Below are 19,146 nucleotides of genomic sequence, written 5' to 3'. Positions count from 1 at the left end.
AATAATGTAACGGTTTTTATCACCTAGGTACGTTCAAGACTCAACTTATTTCTTTGGTTGAGCAGTGACTATTTAATTGGAACTATTTTAAAATTCAATCTGAAGGTCGATTTTGTCCCTATTTACCCCATTGTACGGTAAATTTTTTTTAAAGTTTTTTTTTTGGCCTGGCAACTAACACTTTTAGGTCACGTCTTAATTTAATTTATATTCTTATTTTTATGAAAAATGATAACATGGAGTGAAATGAAGATGATTAACTTAAGACATTAATCAACTGGGATGAAATTAAATGAAGTGAGGTGAGATGATATGGGATGAAATATAATCTCAGTAAAATGGTGGTCATTAACTGAAATTTTTTCAGTGGACTTTTTGGAGCATCCCGGGAAGTTACGTCCAGTGGCTTTGTTACATTTTCCCACATTTGTGCACTTTCACAGATGTTGAACAGTTAATAAACTACCGCTATTACACATTTAAATCTGAAGGAACACTAAATAGACAAAATAAAACAAATCACACAACTTCACTCCTCGTGTTCCCGCCAAAACTTAGTTGAAATTTTTTGAAGTGATTTGTTACCTGGTAACTAAGATCTTTAAGTCGTCTTATTTTATGTTAAATTCCTATTTTTATAAAAATGAAAAGTCCGTTGAAATTTATGGGTCAGTATCATAGATAATATACTTAGTATTTGAGCACTTGAGCAGTAGGTACGGTTACATGGTGCATATTATATATTATTATTAAGTGTATTAACTAATGGTGCATATGATTAAAATTAAAGTTCAGGACTTTTTGGCGGGAACGCGAGGAGTGAAGTTGTGTGATTTGTTTTATTTTGTCTATTTAGTGTTTATTCAGGTTCAAATGTGTAATAATGGTGGTTTATTAACTGTTTAATATCTGTGAAAGTGCACAAATGTGGGAAAATGAAAAAAAACCGGTGGACGTAACTTCTCGGGATCCTCCAAAAAGTCCATCCCATATCATCTCATGTTACTTCACTTCATCCCAGTTGATTAATGTCTTAAATTAATTTTCTTCATTTTATTTCTCTCCATTTTATAATTTTTTATAAAAATAAGAATATAAATTAAAATAAGACATGACTTAAAGGTCTTCGTTCCCAGGTCATAAAATCCCTTAAAAAAATTAAAGTTCACCTTCGCGCCCAACTCACAACTACTCCCAAGTTTGTTTATTTGTTAGTTGTTTTTTTACTCAGTAGCATAGATTATACACTTCTCAGTAGTTCAGTAGTTCCTTCCGTCCGCAGCGAATTACGAAACTGTGTATTGTGCAGTAATTATTAATAAACAAATATTGAAACTTGTGACAACTGTTGAACTTAAATCAATCTCTAATAATTACCACAAATTTTTTACTAATTAGATTTTGATCCTAAGCTCGGCCAATGAACTTACATTATTTCGTGTGTTAATTATAATTATTCTACAAAATGAAAAAATGGTGGAACTGGGTACTCGGTTTTGCTTTGATTTGTTTATTATTCGTAGCTGTTCCTCTTACGTTGTCCAATCAAAAAGGCAAAGAAGAGTTAAAGCCGATGTTTGATGAATATATTCAAAAGTATAATAAAAGTTACAAAAATAAACCCGACGAATACGCAGTGAGATTTGAACACTTTGTGGTGAGTATCTTTGAAAAAATCCTTTTACTTTACTTCTGTAACACCTTGCCGGTTCACACCAAAAACTAATAAAACACTTGAAACATGAAATACCTTCAATCACTAACTGTGCTTTTTGTTGAAAAATTTAGGCATCTGTGCGCGAAATTGAAGAACTAAATGCGGCTGCGCGTGGCCCTGAGGAGCACAGAGCCAGATATGGTTTAACCAGAATCTCGGATATGTCCAAGCTCGAATACAAAGAGATTCACTTATCAGATGAGAGACTTAAGAAATCACCTCATTTGTATGGCAAGAGTTGGAGCAAGTTCAGAGACCAGAAACCTGAAAATACTGTTGGAAATGATGATATTGATACACCCCACAGCAGCCACCAGAGAAATAGAACGCCATGTGCAAATGAACCTCACAATAATGTTTATGTCATAATTAGGAAAAAACGTGCTACTCTTCCATTGAAAGTTGATTGGTGAGTTTTTATTTATTTGTAAAACCTTGAAAATTCTACTGAATAAATATTGAAAAATAAAAGTATGCTATGAGCATAAATAAAAATATCAGCTTTTGTAAATTCAGCCTGCTTATTTCGGTAGTAATGCAGCTCTACATTCAGGTTTAAATTGTGTAACTTTATTGTCTTTATTTAAACAAAGTTTGTTGAGAGTACACAGTAGTTCGGCGTGACTGGCATGTACCCCTGGTGTTGCTCATGTCCATGAGTGATGGTAACCGTTTACCATCTAGTGGGCAATATCCTCATGCCTATAATGGCAATAAAAGAAACATTTATGCTAAAAATTATTTGAACTTTGAACTTAAGTCACAATTTTTTTTTTCATTCCTGAAATGTTTAAAAATGAAATTATATTTTAATTGATATTTATAGTGTTTTAAAAAAAACACTACAGTCATTAAATATCTTTTAAGGCATCATAGCATTCAAATCACAGAGATTTTTCAAAATTGAATATGAGTTTTCAGTGTTTAATGTATAATATAATATTATATTATATTATAGAACGTCAGTGCGGGCGTTCCCCAAGGTGGTGTTCTTTCTCCTCTTCTGTTTTCTGTGTTTATAAACTCTGTCACTAGGCTTATATCTTCTAAATTCCACCTCTACGCAGACGATCTCCAGCTATATCGCCACTTCTCGGAGCCTGAAGTTGAATCGGCGATTGCTGCGATGAACAGTGATCTGAAGTCTATCAGTGAATGGGCAAAAGCCTACGGTCTGCACATTAATCCGGGAAAATCACAGGCTATCATTATAGGGGGTATACAATTGCGCAGTAGACTCAGCGATCCTATACTCCCCCCAATTTATTTGGATGGGACTCAAATAATTCTAACCGATTCAGTTAAAAACCTGGGTGTTATTGTAGATTGACATCTTTCGTGGAGTTCTCACGTTGCTGAGATTAGTAGGAAGGTGCACTTTGCCTTGCACTCGTTGAGATGTCTGCAGGGCTTCTTACCTCAGCATACAAAAATATCTCTCGTCCAAGCTCTCATTCTACCCATAATTGATTACGTCGATGCCTGCTACTTGGATGCCACTGAGGAGCTCTCAAACAAGCTTGAGAGGATGCAAAATCTATGTATCCGTTTTATATACAATCTCAGAAAATTCGATCATGTTTCTCATTTTCGCAAAGAACTTAAATGGCTCCCTATACGCCTTCGTAGGAATACTCGAATATTATGTCTCCTATTCAATATCCTACATAAGCCCACTTCTCCCTTATATTTACGTGAGCGATTCTCTTTCATTCGTTCTCCTGATGCTCCCTGCAGGTCCAACCAACGTTCTGTTTTGTTATTCCCTTCCCACAAAACCAATTTCTATTCTCACTCCTTTACTGTGCACGCGGTCAGACTGTGGAATTCGTTGCCGGCTGACATCCGAGTTTGCAAGTCTGTTTCTGTTTTTAAATACAAGGTCAAACAATTTTATCTCTCATCAACCGAATGATCATGGTTCTATACTCTTCGCATATACGAGTCTTACTGTGTTACTTATAATATTTGCTATGTGTATGTGCTATAATTCTCATGTTGTATTTGTTATTTTAGTTATGTGTTATTTGTTCTACACACACTCATCACTTTTTATTATTATTCTCATTATCCTCTCGCAGGTCTGCTGGAAGAGATTTCTCAAAGAAATAAGCAGTGCCTTTGTACATAATTTTCCTATTACTCTGTACTGTGTCTTGTTTTCTGTGTGTGTAGATAAATAAATAAATAAATAAATATATCAGTTTTACGCTTATACCCTCTGATCCCTATGTTGGGAAACCTCTGTGCCCTAAACATAAATATGTTATATTTGAATCTCTACTATTTTGGTGAACTAGTATGGGCCGATCAATATCACCATCTTTATGCACACAACTAAACTTCTTTCAATGCAGGCAAAAGGATCTTCTGTTTGAGATTTTTTTTATTCCTGAGATAATTAACAATCTCATTTTTGATAGTTGTACTCATAGACTTCAGTAAAAAACATTTCGCAGTTTTTGTTTTTCATCATTTTATGCATATTAGCTGTTTTGAAAATTATAGACTATTTATTGATTAATAAAAATAAAAAGTGGTCAAATATAACTGTTTTTAATATTTGATAAAGTGAAGTTACTATAAGACTGTTTTTCTGTTGATATTTTTATCCAATTATATTTTATGCCAATGCCCTAAGTCAATGACTTCAAGGTTCAGTATTTCAAGATAGGAAATAAATGTTGGATTCTGTTTATCATTTTTTTAGTATTTGTCGAAATTTTGTAAATTCAGAACAAAATGTGTGAAATTGGTGTTTTTAAAAGATATGCACTATAGCTACTGGAACGTCAAGTATACTTAATGTTGTCTTTTAACAATTAATTCAGTATCTCTATGTGTGTTAAAGTGCTGACATGTTTGACAAATTATTATGAATAACACTTTTGCCAGTCTACCTATAAGAGCCACATAAAATTGTGGTAACTTATAATAAAAAAAAATCATTGTAATTTAATGTCAGTGGTTGCAGAACAAGTAGACTTTGGGTAAAAAAACATCAGACAGTCATCTAGAAAACATTAATTAACTTATACTTATTAGTGCTCTGGTGGTGACAAAACATGAAAGTGTAGCAAGGGTAGGCTTGGCACAAAGACTGATAACCTGTTGAAGGTTAAGAGAATCTGCTGAACATAGAGAAGTACATAACTAGCCAATATGGCGAACCTTAGGAGGAAAGTCATCAGCTATGATGATGATGATATTAATAAAAATTTGAGTATAATGAATTTGAAATTGTAAGTAATTTTTTTTATAGGGACTTTAAGTGTCAAATGCTAGCTACTTCTTTTGCATAGTGATTTTTATTCTCCATATCAACACTTAATGATGTAAAAGTTGTTTTTTTAAAGATATTTTAATAATATTCATATGTTAGATTTTGTTGTGTTTAATTTAGGATTCATTAGCCAGTTATCCTTGCAGTCAGGGGCATTACTAAGTTCTCATTTGGTTTTAAATTACATATCAAGATTACACTAGGATGATTTATATTTGTTTGTTGTCATATATGTCTAGGTGGATGTGTAACACAGTGTGACACTTGGTAGAAAGATAAAATATTTATATATTATTCTTATAGATACGATTATATTATATATGATTATATTTATATCATTTGTCGAAATTATATTTTTGGCATAATAATATTGATTATTTTAGTCTATTTTGAATTTGTTACTAGTTTTAATGATATAAACTTGATTAATAGCAGGAAAGAAAATATGAAGTTTTCAGTTTTAACGTAGTAGTCCTTTCATTTAAAATGAATCCCGCATGGTAATAAGATGGTAATATGCGACATATTTTTTGGACAATATCTAAATTTTTTTTTTTTATAATGTTATATGTTAGCGTAAAAGTTCCATTGCTCCGACGCAATACGGATAATACATGTGTTGCGTGCGGAGAGTGCTTGAGACATAGTAATAAAGTTTATTTTTATATTTTACTTAAAATACTGGTCTATTTTAGAAAAGGAATTAAATTCAAATTTAAAAAAATTAATACGATTAATTATATTCATACAACACAATTAGATACAGACCAAGAGTTAGCTATATAAATACAGTCAAATTACACCCACACATGTCGTTTTTCTCGGTGGTCCGTGCTCGAGTCGTGGTCGAGGCGATTGGCCAACCCCACGTGGGGGCTACGGACCGTCGAGGCGGCTTACCCAGTCTTTGATGACTGGGTGAATCGTGGCGAAGGACGTCTCACCTTTCGTCTGGTGCAGGTGCTGACCGGGCACGGATGCTTCGGGAAGTACCTGCGCCGGATAGGGGCTGAGCCGACGACGAGGTGTCACCATTGTAGACACGACCTGGACATGGCGGAGCATACGCTCGCTGTCTGCCCCGCTTGGGAGGTGCAGCGCCGTGTCCTGGTCGCAAAGATAGGACCTGACTTGTCGCTGCCTGGCGTCGTGGCATCGATGCTTGGCGGCGATGAGTCCTGGAAGGCTATGCTCGACTTCTGCGAGTGCACCATCTCGCAGAAGGAGGCGGCGGGGCGAGTGAGGCAAAGCTCTCCTCATTACGCAGAAACCCGCCGTCGCCGAGCAGGGGGTCGGGACCGGGGTCGTATCCGTGACCTGGCCCCCTAAGAGCTAGGGGTCCCACCCGTTTTGTGCCGGGAGAGACCCAGACGTGGGGTGGCGTGCTTTGCCCGCTCACCCGCAGTAGGAAGCCGGGTGATGGTAGACCGCGTTCCCCCGACCGCTCTGGGGGAAGGTGTAACGCGGCGCCATCAAAGCGGGCTCTCGGCCCGCTGAACGAGGGAACCGGTGGTCGTGTCACCGGTCCGGCGTCCGTGGGACGGTGGGATGGATGTAATGTGCTCTGCGTCAACCCTGTCCCGCCGTTTCAATAGCCTCGACTGGGCTCCGGCCCGGTCCGAGGTAGGGCGCCGGTTGTGAGCGGCAGGCGTTTTTAGTGAGGTTCAACTCCCACATACCCCACCTGCCGCGCGGGTGGGGATCCGGCGATTTTCTCTTGTAGAAAAAAAAAAAAAAATACATGTCGCTTTAACTAGTAGTGGAATGACGGCAAATCTTATAAATCAAACTGAATCGCATTCTTGCCTCGTAACAGAAATAGGCATAATAGTGGTAATCATATGATTATCCATATTATACAATAATCTGTGTCTATAGTTTCAAGACTTGTGGTAAGATCGCAGCAGCGTAGTTGTCAGGGCGTATCCGATTTATCTTCTAATTACAGACTGACTGACGTGTAAGCGTTTCGGTAACTACCGAGCAAGATGATTCGCATGCTTCACTACCCGAAAAGCAATTTAAAAACAAAAAGATGTGTGGTGTCGTGGGACACTGGATAGGAACGAAGTTCCTTATAAAAATATTAATTTGAAGTTTTATTCGAGGTATAAAGAAAATAAAACTGGAGGTTTCGCAACACCCGCGTTCAGTCGGTAACGTGCGAACTTATTGTGGTACACTTCATTCACGGTTGTTTGCATAAGCGTTAGTGTTTTGCGCAAACGAACGCTCTGAGATCGTGGTCAGTGAATGAAAAAAAAAATGTTATTTTTTATACGTTATTACAAAGTTAAGTTGCACACTGTGTGCATTATAAAAATCTTACGTTACGGACGTTTTTTCCGGTTAGGGTACCCCTCCGCATCGTCCCATAAGGAACTTCGTTCTAATATTAGAACGTGGCATAAAATGGCATTTTTTTCGCAAGGTTTCTGCGAAATACAGTCATGACAATGTACATTGAGGAATAATAGGTCCCTGTAGACTTTGTCTAACTTCTGTAATTGTTATCATAGTAGTTCATGCCAAACCGGTAGGCTACGGCTTGGCTCTGCCGTCGACGCTTTGAAGTCCATGAGCGACGGTAACCATTTACCATCAGGTGGGCCGTATGCTCGTCTGCCTACACAGGCAATAAAAAAACATCGGGCCAGGCGGCTTCAGGCAATATACCAACAGAGTTAAACTACGTATACCATTAGTTGTAAATTAATAATTGTAAAAGGCATTCAATTAGGTAACGATTTCAATGAGTTGAGTTAAACATGTTTAAGAGAATTGATCCTACGTTCGAATTTCAGGCTTATTACTTTTATATCACAATTACAGAAGTGTATCTTAGTTATCTATCAAGGTGTCGTTTGTCGAAATTTGAATATATTACAAGTCTTGAGAGATATCGAAACTTGTTTTCTTGTTTATTTAATAATGTATCTGATTAAAACCGAACTTAAACGATCACGTGAATTTCATCCACTTTAAAAAGACAATGGGTGATTTTTTCAAAAACTTTTATATAACACAACAAAACTCAAATAATTGGTTTAATTATTATTAAAATACTAATTTCCTACTTAGTTTGTCCGATTAATTGCTTTTCTTAGCTCCTTAAAACAGTTACAGGTATAATTCTCGTAAACAAACCTCAGGGCTTTACTTTTAAGAATTTAGATTAAATTAATGCAAATGATTTAAATAACTCCACGGTGTTTCCCGAGCGCTATGACATGTCCTTCTTCAAACGAGGCTTGTGGAGAGTATTAAACTGTAGGCAGCGGCTTGGCTCTGCCCCTGGCATTGCTGAAGTCCATGGGCGACGGTAACCACTCACCATCAGGTGGGCCGTATGCTCGTCTGCCTACAAGGGCAATAAAAAAAAATATTAATATATCTTTTTATTGTCCTAGTGAGACTCGGTCTTGAGATCTTTTTAAAACATTAGATAGGTGGACGAACGAGATCTTGGCTTTTTAGCGATAAGTCACCTTGAGACACGAGGATGAAGTTCACAATTGTAATGTATACCACCTTCCAATAGGACCGTACGATTGCTTTGTCGCAGAAATAGGCAGGGTGGTGTTATCTAATAACCGTGCGGGCTGATAATACAAGCTTTGTGTTAGAAATAGACAACATACAACCAAATTATAACAGTTACATAAGTCGAACGAGGTCATGGATTTTTGGTAATAAGTCACCTTGAGACATAAGAATGAAGTTCACAATTGTGACGTATACATTTTGTCCTACTACCCTCGAATAGGGCCGTACGGTTGCTTTGTCACAGAAATAGGCAGGATGGTGTTACGTAACCGTGCGGGCTGATAATACACTCTTTGTGTTAGAAATAGACAACATACAACCAAATTATAACAGTACCTAATATAAGTGTGAACACGAACTCCAGTTTCCGCGTCGATGTAATAAAAAAACCGGTCTGCGCCCAAACCTGTTCTCGAATACGAGTAAACTATAAAATAAATTAGAAGTGATTATTTTACGATTAAAGACTTGTTTCTTTGGACTATCACGATGTCCTCACATTATTAAAATTTCGAATGTCACTTCTATCACAAAAGAATACAAGCAGATACGACCAAATCAAATTCTAATTGTGAAATTTTATAATTTTACTTTTAATTTACTTTCTGTTGAAATTTACGTTATGCGGTTTAATAAAATATCTGATATAGGTACTATATATATTTTTAATTCTATGTAAATATGTGGTGTAATTAAATAATGTGGAGTTTATTTAAGCGAAAAGTCGTAGCTAAGCGTATATTTAGGTAAATAAATACCGCTATTTTAAAATAAATATAAAACATATTTAGAAAAAAGTATACGAATCGGCTAATAAAATTCCGTGATGGAAGTATGGCGGTATTTATTCTATCGGCCATCTAAAAGTATCCAATCAAAAAACCCGAATCACGCTAACGATAGTTTGGAGAAAATTTGCATATGTTTAACGGCCGTTTTCAATAGCCTATCTATCGCTAGTTTCGGTTACTAAAGATAGACAAATCTATATTTTTGTCCTTACTTACGTTCCAATAACCTATCGACGGGCAGCAGTTCCTATCGGATTTATCTATCCATCGTCGGGAGGACGGATAACCTGCTAAAGATAGAACGCTCATACAAATCGTGCTTACTTCCGTTTCAATATGAGTTTTAAGTAACTCTCCGGTAGGCGGCGCTATCTCTAGTATGGGCATTCGCTTATCTGTCAAAATCGGCCGGTTACATGTTTATCTTTCGAAAGTAAATCGCTATAATTTAATAATTGTTTCTCTTCATATTGGCATATTGTAGCAGTGATGATAGTGATATGGAATTATTTCAAATGATAATGGATTGTGATGCAGATAGTGATAGTGAGGCCGATATCATATGGTTAGGAAAATAAAGATCGTCTGAATTACATGGCGAAGATCAATAATTACGAATTTGACTATAGATTTCTGAGCAAAGGTGTTGTGAATGAATTGATTAATTTAATGAGACCATATTTGAGTGTAACGTCAAAAAGGTAAGATAAATTTTAACCATAAAAGTACTCGTTATTACAACTTATATTTGTTTATAGCAATAGCAAAATTATACCTAATTTTTGTTGTGTTACAAAATCACACTCAACAGGAATTCTATAATACTGCTGGATTCCCATGGTGCCCTAAATGACATTCATATACTAATACAATAACCTGGTAGGCTATTTACCTTCATTCTTATTACACACTAATACCTCTACATTTTATATTTGTGTTACAGATTCAAATATAGGAGAGGAATTTAGAAATAGAAAAAGAGTATTTTGAATGTGTAATTTGTGTGCAATGCATCATTGATGTTTCAAAATGTTGTTGCTTGATGGCCTGGGTCTACTCATGATACAACTATAATTAACCATTCCGATTGAAAAGGTATTTCTTATTTATATTACCTTATTTATATTATTATTATATTTTTATTTATTTATATTATATATTTAGGTGTTTATATGAATTTAATATGACACTATTATAATAAATTATCTACATATCAAGAGAACATTGATAACAAGGTGGACTTGGAAATTGCTATTTGCTTGCCGATAGAGGCTATCGCCACAACCCTATCTTTTAACGTGATTAATTAACCCACATACTCAATCGGAACGATTTAAAATGAATCACATATTAAAACAAGAAATACTATAGAGAGGTAATCTTTTTTTTTAGTTAAGAGCTTGTTATACTGTATTGTAAAATAATTTAAGCGAATAATGTATAATTTTCAGATGCATTGGTGTTTGTAAAAGAAGACTCCCTGTATATCATTGAAAAGTAGATTAAAACTAGAAAATATGCAAGCTGTTATTATAGCTGCCATGCTGCATAATATCGTCAGAAGTATGAATTTAGAAGAATTAGAATCAGAAATTTCAGTCGCAGATACATTACAGGAAAATAATATAATTGTTCATAACAATTTTTCAAAACTTACATCTGAAATACAACTATGTACTTATAAATAATTGCTTCCAAAGATAATTTATAAAATAAACTCCAAAGATAATTTGACTATTTTTTATTTTCCAAAATGATAATTACATGGTAGTTAGTACATGCAAGATATTTAATTTAGAATTTGTACATATACTTAAAAAACTATCTAACATAAAATTATTATTGCCTACTTAATTTATGAAATTTAATATTCCTTTTAAGTAATTTTTAATTTTTTATATTATCTAAATCTAACTTAACTTTTGCTACCCTTTTCTTTATTTTCCAAGTCAAGTCTCTTTTTTGCTATTAGATATTCTGCTAATGCATTGTCCCTATGCTAGCCTTGCATTTCTTTTCTTCCATCTTGTTTCCGCTTGGCTGTAAAAGTGTTAAAAATATTATATGTGACCTACAACAATGTGCATGCTTTATCCAAAATTTCATCTGCAATCCTTACCACCTCCAGCCTGTAACAAAGAGCATAATTATTTCAAATACTACGGCAACCTGAAGAAAAAATCATGTTTATCAATGTGTTATTAGAGACAAACAATCAACTAATTATACTAACCTTACTAAGGTTGTTTCTTATGTTGCCGTAGCGTTCTTTAAGTTTTCCCATTTTAGTCGAAGCTGCGATGGAGTTCGTGGGAAACGACGAATCGACGAATTAAAATCATTTACAAGGGTTTGCCAAGCCTGCTCCTTCAATTTATTGTTTGTGGCATTTGTTGCCTTATTATTGAAATGTTTTTTCGCCGCCACAAGTTCTGCTAGAATCATCGTCTCATCTTTTGTCATGGGTGCTGCCTTTCTTGACTGAAAAAGATATATTTTCTAAACTTGAACTCAAAGTTTTCAAAGTAAAATTATTATTATCAATGTAGTTCATAGATACTTACAGAATTCATTTTATTTCACTGTAGCTCTTTAATTACACACTTAGAATTATAAACGAAAGTTTTAAAGCGTTTTGGAGGTAAGTCATCATCTAATATAGTAGGTCATCTAATATAGAAAAACAAACAAAAGAAACTGATCACTGCTTATTGGCAAACGGACTGTCAAAACGTTTCGTTTCATAATTTCGACTAGGATAAAAATAGCAATACGTCCAATTTAAAAAAATCTACATATGTTTTTATTACTTTTTGTTATAAACAAATGTGTTTATGATAGTCTACAATATGCTGGTTAAATTATAGTTATAATTTAGAATAAAATAAAATAAGTCTTGATCCTGATGTTGTTTCGTATATGTAGTAGAACGAAACGTATCAAGAGGCTCGGATAAATCGGAGGGAAGAAGCTATCTACTGTTGGTTAAAGAGAGATAGCACTTATCCGTGATTGTGAAACGCAAACTAAGGATAGATACGCTCTTGCTGATATTCGGAGATAGCTATCTATCCGAAAACTCAGATACGTTATTGAAAACGGCCGTAAGTGCCGAATAACATTCTGATTGATCTATCGAATAAAACACCCGGTGGATGATATTCTTTTTGTAGGCCTCTCTTATAAAAGCGTACAACAGAGGCTTTATTTTGATCGTATCGACAAGGAGATTGTCTTTTTCGCGCATAATGTGTTAAAGAACCTCATTTGCTGATGTCATTGTACAAAACCAACTAAAAAAAATAAGTTATTCTGAAACGATTAGAATCAATAACCATTTTAGGGAAGCACGCGCTATACGCCTACCTAAGAAGCGAAATGGATCCTATTTCCGCTGGGTACCTTTTGTTATCTACTTATCATGTAATCCCACTGTAAAGGCTATCAATGTTACGTGTATCCTAACCCTTCTTTAGGGTTCTCGTAATGCATTACTTAAGGTTTAAAGATTTAGATAGCAGGCAGTTTTTATGTTTCGAAAAAAAAAAAGTGTTCTCTGTCTTAGTTGAAAACTTTTCATCTGTAAACTAAATTGCTAGAAATATTTATTTTATTTTACTATTCTTGCCATATTAGGCAGACGATTCTACGGCCTGCTTGATTATAAGTACATAATCACTATTGCTCATGGACATTAGCTATGCCAGGTGTCATACTCAAGTTCTCTACTGCTGTACTGCTGCTGACTCAATTTTTCTTTACACTTGCTTTTAATATTGACGAAATGAACCAATTATGAATTACAATTTTAGGAGAACGAAAGGAGTTATAGGACCTGTAAGAGACCAGGGTTTATGTGGGGCGTGCTGGGCGTTCAGTACAGTTGGCACTATCGAGTCTATGCAAGCCATCAAGACTGGCACTCTAATGCCACTCAGTGTGCAGGTATTTGAATTATCGTAATTATTGGTGATAGGAAGTTTTCTGAGCGTTTTGTGTGTGTGAAGCAGTATTGCGTTTCGGTTTGAAGGTTGGATGTTTGTTTGTTTGTTTTTTTTTCCAAGATAGTCTAGTAACCACTGAACACCATGTGGGTTGTGAGCTCATCCACCCATCTAAGCAATAAGAAAAAGGTAATAACTTTTTCAGAAAGGATCGGGTATCATTCGGCTGTGATCATTGCCGGTGTGTTCAATCGAGTCATACCCTTATTGACTAAAAACCCAACCCCTTTCTCGATCACCTGTTATAAGGACGTATACTTCCAAGTTCACGGATACCTCAAGCACCGGTCACCGTCCTCGCCGAACCCGTCGCTTCTGACGAAGGGCTTGACAAGTAAATTAACCCATAGGCACAGACCACTGAGTTTCTCGCCGGATTTTCTCAGTGGGTCGCGTTTCCGATCCGGTGATAGATTTTGCGAAGCACTGCGCTTGGTAGGGCCAGTGTTAGCAACACTCCGGTTTGATCCCCGTGAGCTCACCTACACGTCAAGGAGAAGCTAAAATAGTCTCTAGGTAAAAAAAAGAGTTCACGGATTGTATTGCAGGAAGTGATTGACTGCGCCGGTCTAGGCAACAGCGGATGCGCGGGCGGCGACATTTGTCTTTTACTAGACTGGTTGACCATAACCAACACGGCTATACAGCACGAGAAAGATTACCCGCTCCGACTCATGAGCGGCGCTTGCAAGGCCACTAAGAACGCGACCGGCGTGCGAATATCCACTTTTACTTGTGACGAGTGAGTTGTATAATATTTTTAATAGTATTACATTAAAAGCGGGAGTTTCCAGCGACTCTAGTGTTTTTTTTTTTGCTGGAAGAACCCGATAAATCACGTCCAGCGAGTTTGTTTCATTATTTCACATTCTCGGATGCAAAATTGTAATTTTGAGAAATACTGAAGCCCAAGGTATCATTTTTTTCTTATTAGGAGTTTATGGTCTGGTATCCTAGACCTTTAGGGCACCAAGTTATTTTTTTTTATGGGATACTAGCTGACCTGGCAGACTTCGTAGTGCCTCAATCGATAAATAAAAGACCTAAACTTTTGTATGAAATAAACATAAAATAAACAAAAAGAATCCGTCCGACGGGGAACACATCAAAGGGTAAACAAAATTGTTATTTTTATTTAATTCCGATCATTTTCATATTTATCAACCTTTTAAACCTTCTCTGGACTTCAACAAATAATTCAAGACCAAAATTAGCCAAATCGGTCCAGCCGTTCTCGAGTTTTAGCGAGACTAACGAACAGCAATCCATTTTTATATATATAGATTATGACCTGGTAATTAAGACCTTTAAGTCATGTCTTATTTTAATTTATATTCTTATTTTTATGAAAGATGATAATATGAAATTAAATGAAGATGATTAATTTGAGACGTTAATCAACTGGGATGATATGACAACTAAATGAAATGAGATGAGATGATATGGGATGAAATATAATCTCAATAAAATTGTGGTTATTTACTGAGATTATCTCAGTGGACTTTTTGGAGAATCTCGAGAAGTTACGTTCAGCAGCTTTGTTTCATTTTCCCACATTTGTGCACTTTCACAGACGTTAAACAGTTAATAAACCACCATTATTACACATTTAAACCTGAAAAAACACTAAATAGACAAAATAAAACAAGAAAAAAGTCCCCAAGTTATCAATCGTGTTGCACAGTGCTGCCAATCAACGAAAACATTCTAAGAAATCTTTAAAAAAAACTGCGTCTCGAGACGGCCGACAAAAGTGATAACTAAGTTGAACCGTTTAATATTGGAATTGTTTAACTTAAAACCTTAGGTTATTATTTAAGTTTTATGTATATTAAAATGATAATGTAAGGAAAATTGTAACATAAATTGCAAAAAAAAATATATATATATAAATAGTTAGGAGTTACATACGTTCGCAGTACCGCTGCTGCGTGCGAGAAAGGGACGCCAGAGAGACTGGCGCCGTAACGCGTTACGTAACGAAGCGCTTTACCCTCCCATAAGAAATTATCTCTACTTTAAAAAAACTAAATTTGTTAATTCATTTTCGCCTTACGCGATATACTATCGATACTGGTAGTTATGTGATTATGTATATGTAAATTTCAGTTTCGTCGGTGCAGAGGAGAAGATATTGGAAGCGTTGGCCACACACGGCCCGGTCACGGTCGCTGTCAACGCCCTAACTTGGCAGAATTATCTCGGCGGAGTCATTCAGTATCATTGCAGGTTAATAGTTCAGATTATAATTCGTTCTATTTTTGTAGGTATAATACTCGACAACAATAGAAGCTTAGATATGCGCTTGTTTCACAATCATGTTTTATATAGACTCGTCTGTATGTTATCAAAGTTATTTTGATAGGCGCTAAGAAGTATTTAACTGACAAGAAATCGAATACTGAAAAGTAACATAACTGGTGGTAGGACCTCTTGTGATTTCGCACGGGTAGGTACCACCACCCCGCCTATTACTGCCGTGAAGCAGTAATGCGTTTCGGTTTGAAGGGTAGGGCAGCCATTGTAACAATACTGAGACCTTAGAACTTATATCTCAAGGTGAGTGGCGCATTTACGTTGTAGATGTCTATGGGCTCCAGTAATCACTTAACACCAGGTGGGCTGTGAGCTGGTCCAGCCAAATAAGAAATAAATAAAAAATGTTTTACAGCTCTATAGGTGTCTCACTGTTAGCACTTCGTATAACAGAGAATCTATAGAGCCGATCGTAATTTAAAATCGCTTAAAGTTTAATATTTGGTATTGACTCCCCATTAATGTTGTTTCATTGCTGACTGAAATAGATACCAGCTCGTAGCTCCACGATAAAATCCTGTAGACACTTCAACCCGTACGTGGCCTTCTATGACAAATATTTCGCAATAAAAGCAAATTTGCTTTATTCTGACAAGTGACACAATTGACAGCATGAATACCGACACTAACCGTGAGACATGAGGTAGAAGTCTCAACAGTACAAAATAACAACTGTATCCACCTTTAAATTGGGAATTAATTGCTGCTTTATGGCAGAAATACGAAGCCCGGTGGTACCTACCCATAATATTACTCTATACCCAGTTATTATTTATTCTGATAACAAAACCTTGGCGCTTCACATTTCGTCTTTAGATTTGTATATGATTTGGTTGATGTTGTCTCAGGTAGTACGTGTACTCTACCAAAGTCACAAATCCATACTAATATTATAAACGTGAAAATGTGTTTGTTTGTCCTTCTTTCATTTCGAAACGATTGACAGCATAGTGACATAGACACGCTACCTTTTATCCTGAATGCAAATCTCGTATTTGTCTTTTCCAGCGGTGCACCGGCTGACTTGAATCACGCGGTCCAACTTGTTGGCTACGATTTGACGGCCGAAGTGCCTTACTACATCGCCAAGAACTCGTGGGGAGCCGACTACGGAAACGGTGGCTATCTGATGTTGGCCGTGGGCACCAACATTTGTGGTCTGGCCAACGAAGTCGCGACCGTAGACGTTCTATAAAATAGGTTTCATTACATAAATGAATTCGAACAATTGGGACCATTTTTTTAGGTAATAATTTAATAGTTTTTGGTGTAATTTGTAAACGTCGTTCTCTCTATAGCAAATAAGGATACTCATTTTCTATAATTAAGTCTGTCATGACTTGTAAAATTATGTAATAGTTTTAACGTAGGAGAGAAATGAATGCTCTACTTCCAGCTAATTGTGTTTCCATTTGCCGATATCTGTATTGTGATCTATGATAAGTTGTGACGTATGTTGACGTTGACATATTTGACATTTATTAACAGATACCGCAGATTTAAATATAAATGGGGCAATTAGTTATTTTTGTTAACCATTTTCGAATACCATGTTAGTTTTAAGAATATGGGTGATTGTTATGTTTTAAAGATCTTTGTCGTAATCGCTAGATCTAGGGACCGCGTTCAGATCGATTACAGAGTATAAAAGCTAAAATGTTAAAGTCTAAAAATTAAGACAATAAATACTCCGTCCTAATCTATGTATGTATTTTTAATGTTAAGATTTTTTTGTTGATTTTACATATATTTTACAAATGTTCACGGGGCGTAGGGTAATTCATTTCCAAAGCCCAATACGAATGTACTAACATGACGATTGTAATTAGTTTGCCAAGTTGAGAATACTAGTCTAGAATAGTCTAGAATACTATAATACCAGTCTAACAAGTTCAGATTTTGTCAATCAGCTTACTGAAACGGAGGCAGCTAGCTCCCCGCAAACCACTAGGTCGTGAACCCGCGTGTCTGGATGTTTTTGTATTGTTACATTTTTACTGATAAAAAATATCACCAAAATTTTCGGGACTCGATTATTAATAATTAGTTTCAAGTAGTTTAAAATTTGTAATATCAATTACACAGTGTATTTCTATTATGCATTACATAAAAACATATGTTGATAAGGCTTATTTTTGTAAAATTTACTTTAAAATTTGTTAAGTCGTTTTTCCAAATCATACCTTACTAAACTGTTTATGCCATGTATAGTGTTGCCATAATATGAATAATGATACATTATAATATAAGTTGTAATCTAACATGACACATATTTAATATTTAAAATTTGTTGCGAAGATTTGTTTTAAAGTGTCATTAAATGCAGCTAATTTTTATTTCACATTGAAATGAGTAATAATTCTTAACTTTTCGAAATAATTAAATAATTATGAACTCTTTTAGTTAACGTTTTCTTGCCAAGATTTTAATGAAATTGACATGTTTTATAATTCATGCGACCTGAGATCATTAAAGTACATGGACTTTTATTAATCATAAATGCTTTGAAGTGAAAATGTAAATGAATTTATATATGTATAAATATAATTGTATATTTATGTATGTATGTGTCTGGTTCTGTAAAGGGAATCCTAGCTTAGGGCCAAATGATCGTTGGCGATTTGTCCTGTATTGTTTATTGATGGATTAAGTTAGGCAATTTAAAGATGGGACCATTTTAGATTAATATTTTTTAATTGTATTGTTATTTGTTATTGAAGTGCTTTTATAAAAGAATATATCATAAATACGAATTTAAAGTCATAAAACCTTGCCAAATACTGTGATTGTAAATAAGCGGTGTAATAAAGCAATTTTTATATACATTTACTCATTTATTTTAATAAGGTCAAGTTCATATTTTGCATATTATACATATATTGAAACCGTATGAAGAAATGTTCAATAAATGGATTTATAAAAAATTATGTAAATGTTTTATTATTTATATTTTTTGATGCTGCTCTATTGGGGGGAGTTTATGGTTAACGGTTCTTTGCAAAATGATATGCTGACAACACGTTAGACAAGAAAAATCACGTAGACCACGAACACAATATTAATAAGTTCAGTTTCTAATAGACAAACACAAAACCAATTATGCGACTCCACTCAGACCAACTACTTTTTTGTTGTTGATAATTTTATGGCTTGGATACGAGACCTTTAAGCCAAGTTTTACATATTGTGTATAAAATATACCTATTATTATATTCTATTAAAATATGAAAAAATATATGAAGTTCATAAATTTGAGACTAATCAATTGGAATGAAATGAGATAAAATATAGTCCTAATAATGATTGTTATTTACTGACATATTTTTTAGTGGACCAGGAAATCATGAAGCTAGGTCCAGCAGCTTTATTTTATTATTTCACATTTTCTTAACATGCAAATACGCACATTCTAGCACTTTCTAATCTGGAGAAACACCAAATGAACAAAATAAAAATAAAAACATCTTCGCCGCTCACGTTCCCGCTAAT

At 35.1% G+C, this 19,146-nt stretch overlaps 1 protein-coding gene and 2 long non-coding RNA genes across 4 annotated transcripts; 2 read left to right on the top strand and 1 right to left on the bottom strand.

Moving 5' to 3' along the window:
* Nucleotides 1-1,167: 1,167 nt before the first annotated feature.
* LOC114239484 (cathepsin O-like) lies at nucleotides 1,168-18,482 on the top strand. Its single transcript, XM_089739638.1, has 6 exons — nucleotides 1,168-1,657; nucleotides 1,789-2,126; nucleotides 13,150-13,282; nucleotides 13,890-14,083; nucleotides 15,451-15,570; nucleotides 16,666-18,482. The coding sequence occupies exons 1-6, from the start codon at nucleotides 1,466-1,468 to the stop codon at nucleotides 16,850-16,852; spliced, it is 1,164 nt and encodes a 387-aa protein (XP_089595764.1). The 5' UTR covers nucleotides 1,168-1,465; the 3' UTR covers nucleotides 16,853-18,482.
* Nucleotides 9,388-11,066, top strand: LOC149499588 (uncharacterized). The gene is made up of 3 exons (XR_016325680.1): nucleotides 9,388-10,038; nucleotides 10,281-10,432; nucleotides 10,789-11,066. It is a non-coding gene; the product is annotated as an uncharacterized LOC149499588 (long non-coding RNA).
* Nucleotides 11,064-12,446, bottom strand: LOC149499587 (uncharacterized). 2 transcript variants are annotated; one of them, XR_016325679.1, is made up of 3 exons: nucleotides 11,902-12,012; nucleotides 11,571-11,818; nucleotides 11,064-11,466 (listed from the first exon to the last, which is right to left on the bottom strand). It is a non-coding gene; the product is annotated as an uncharacterized LOC149499587 (long non-coding RNA). The 2 variants fall into 2 exon arrangements; XR_016325678.1 differs by having other exon boundaries at nucleotides 11,571-12,446.
* Nucleotides 18,483-19,146: the final 664 nt, after the last annotated feature.

The sequence above is a fragment of the Bombyx mandarina genome, chromosome A1 (assembly GCF_030267445.1).
Source record: "Bombyx mandarina strain Sakado chromosome A1, ASM3026744v2".
Lineage (NCBI taxonomy): Eukaryota > Metazoa > Arthropoda > Insecta > Lepidoptera > Bombycidae > Bombyx > Bombyx mandarina.
The sequence above is the reverse complement of the archived record's forward strand: the minus strand, read 5'-3'. Positions and strand labels throughout refer to the sequence as shown.

Excerpts from the sequence above, each read along its gene's own strand:
- LOC114239484 (XM_089739638.1), top strand. The coding sequence starts at position 1,466 with ATGAAAAAATGGTGGAACTGGGTACTCGGTTTTGCTTTGATTTGTTTA. Across the intron at positions 1,658-1,788 it reads TGAGATTTGAACACTTTGTG|GCATCTGTGCGCGAAATTGA; the intron begins GTGAGTATCTTT and ends TGAAAAATTTAG. Across the intron at positions 13,283-13,889 it reads TAATGCCACTCAGTGTGCAG|GAAGTGATTGACTGCGCCGG; the intron begins GTATTTGAATTA and ends ATTGTATTGCAG.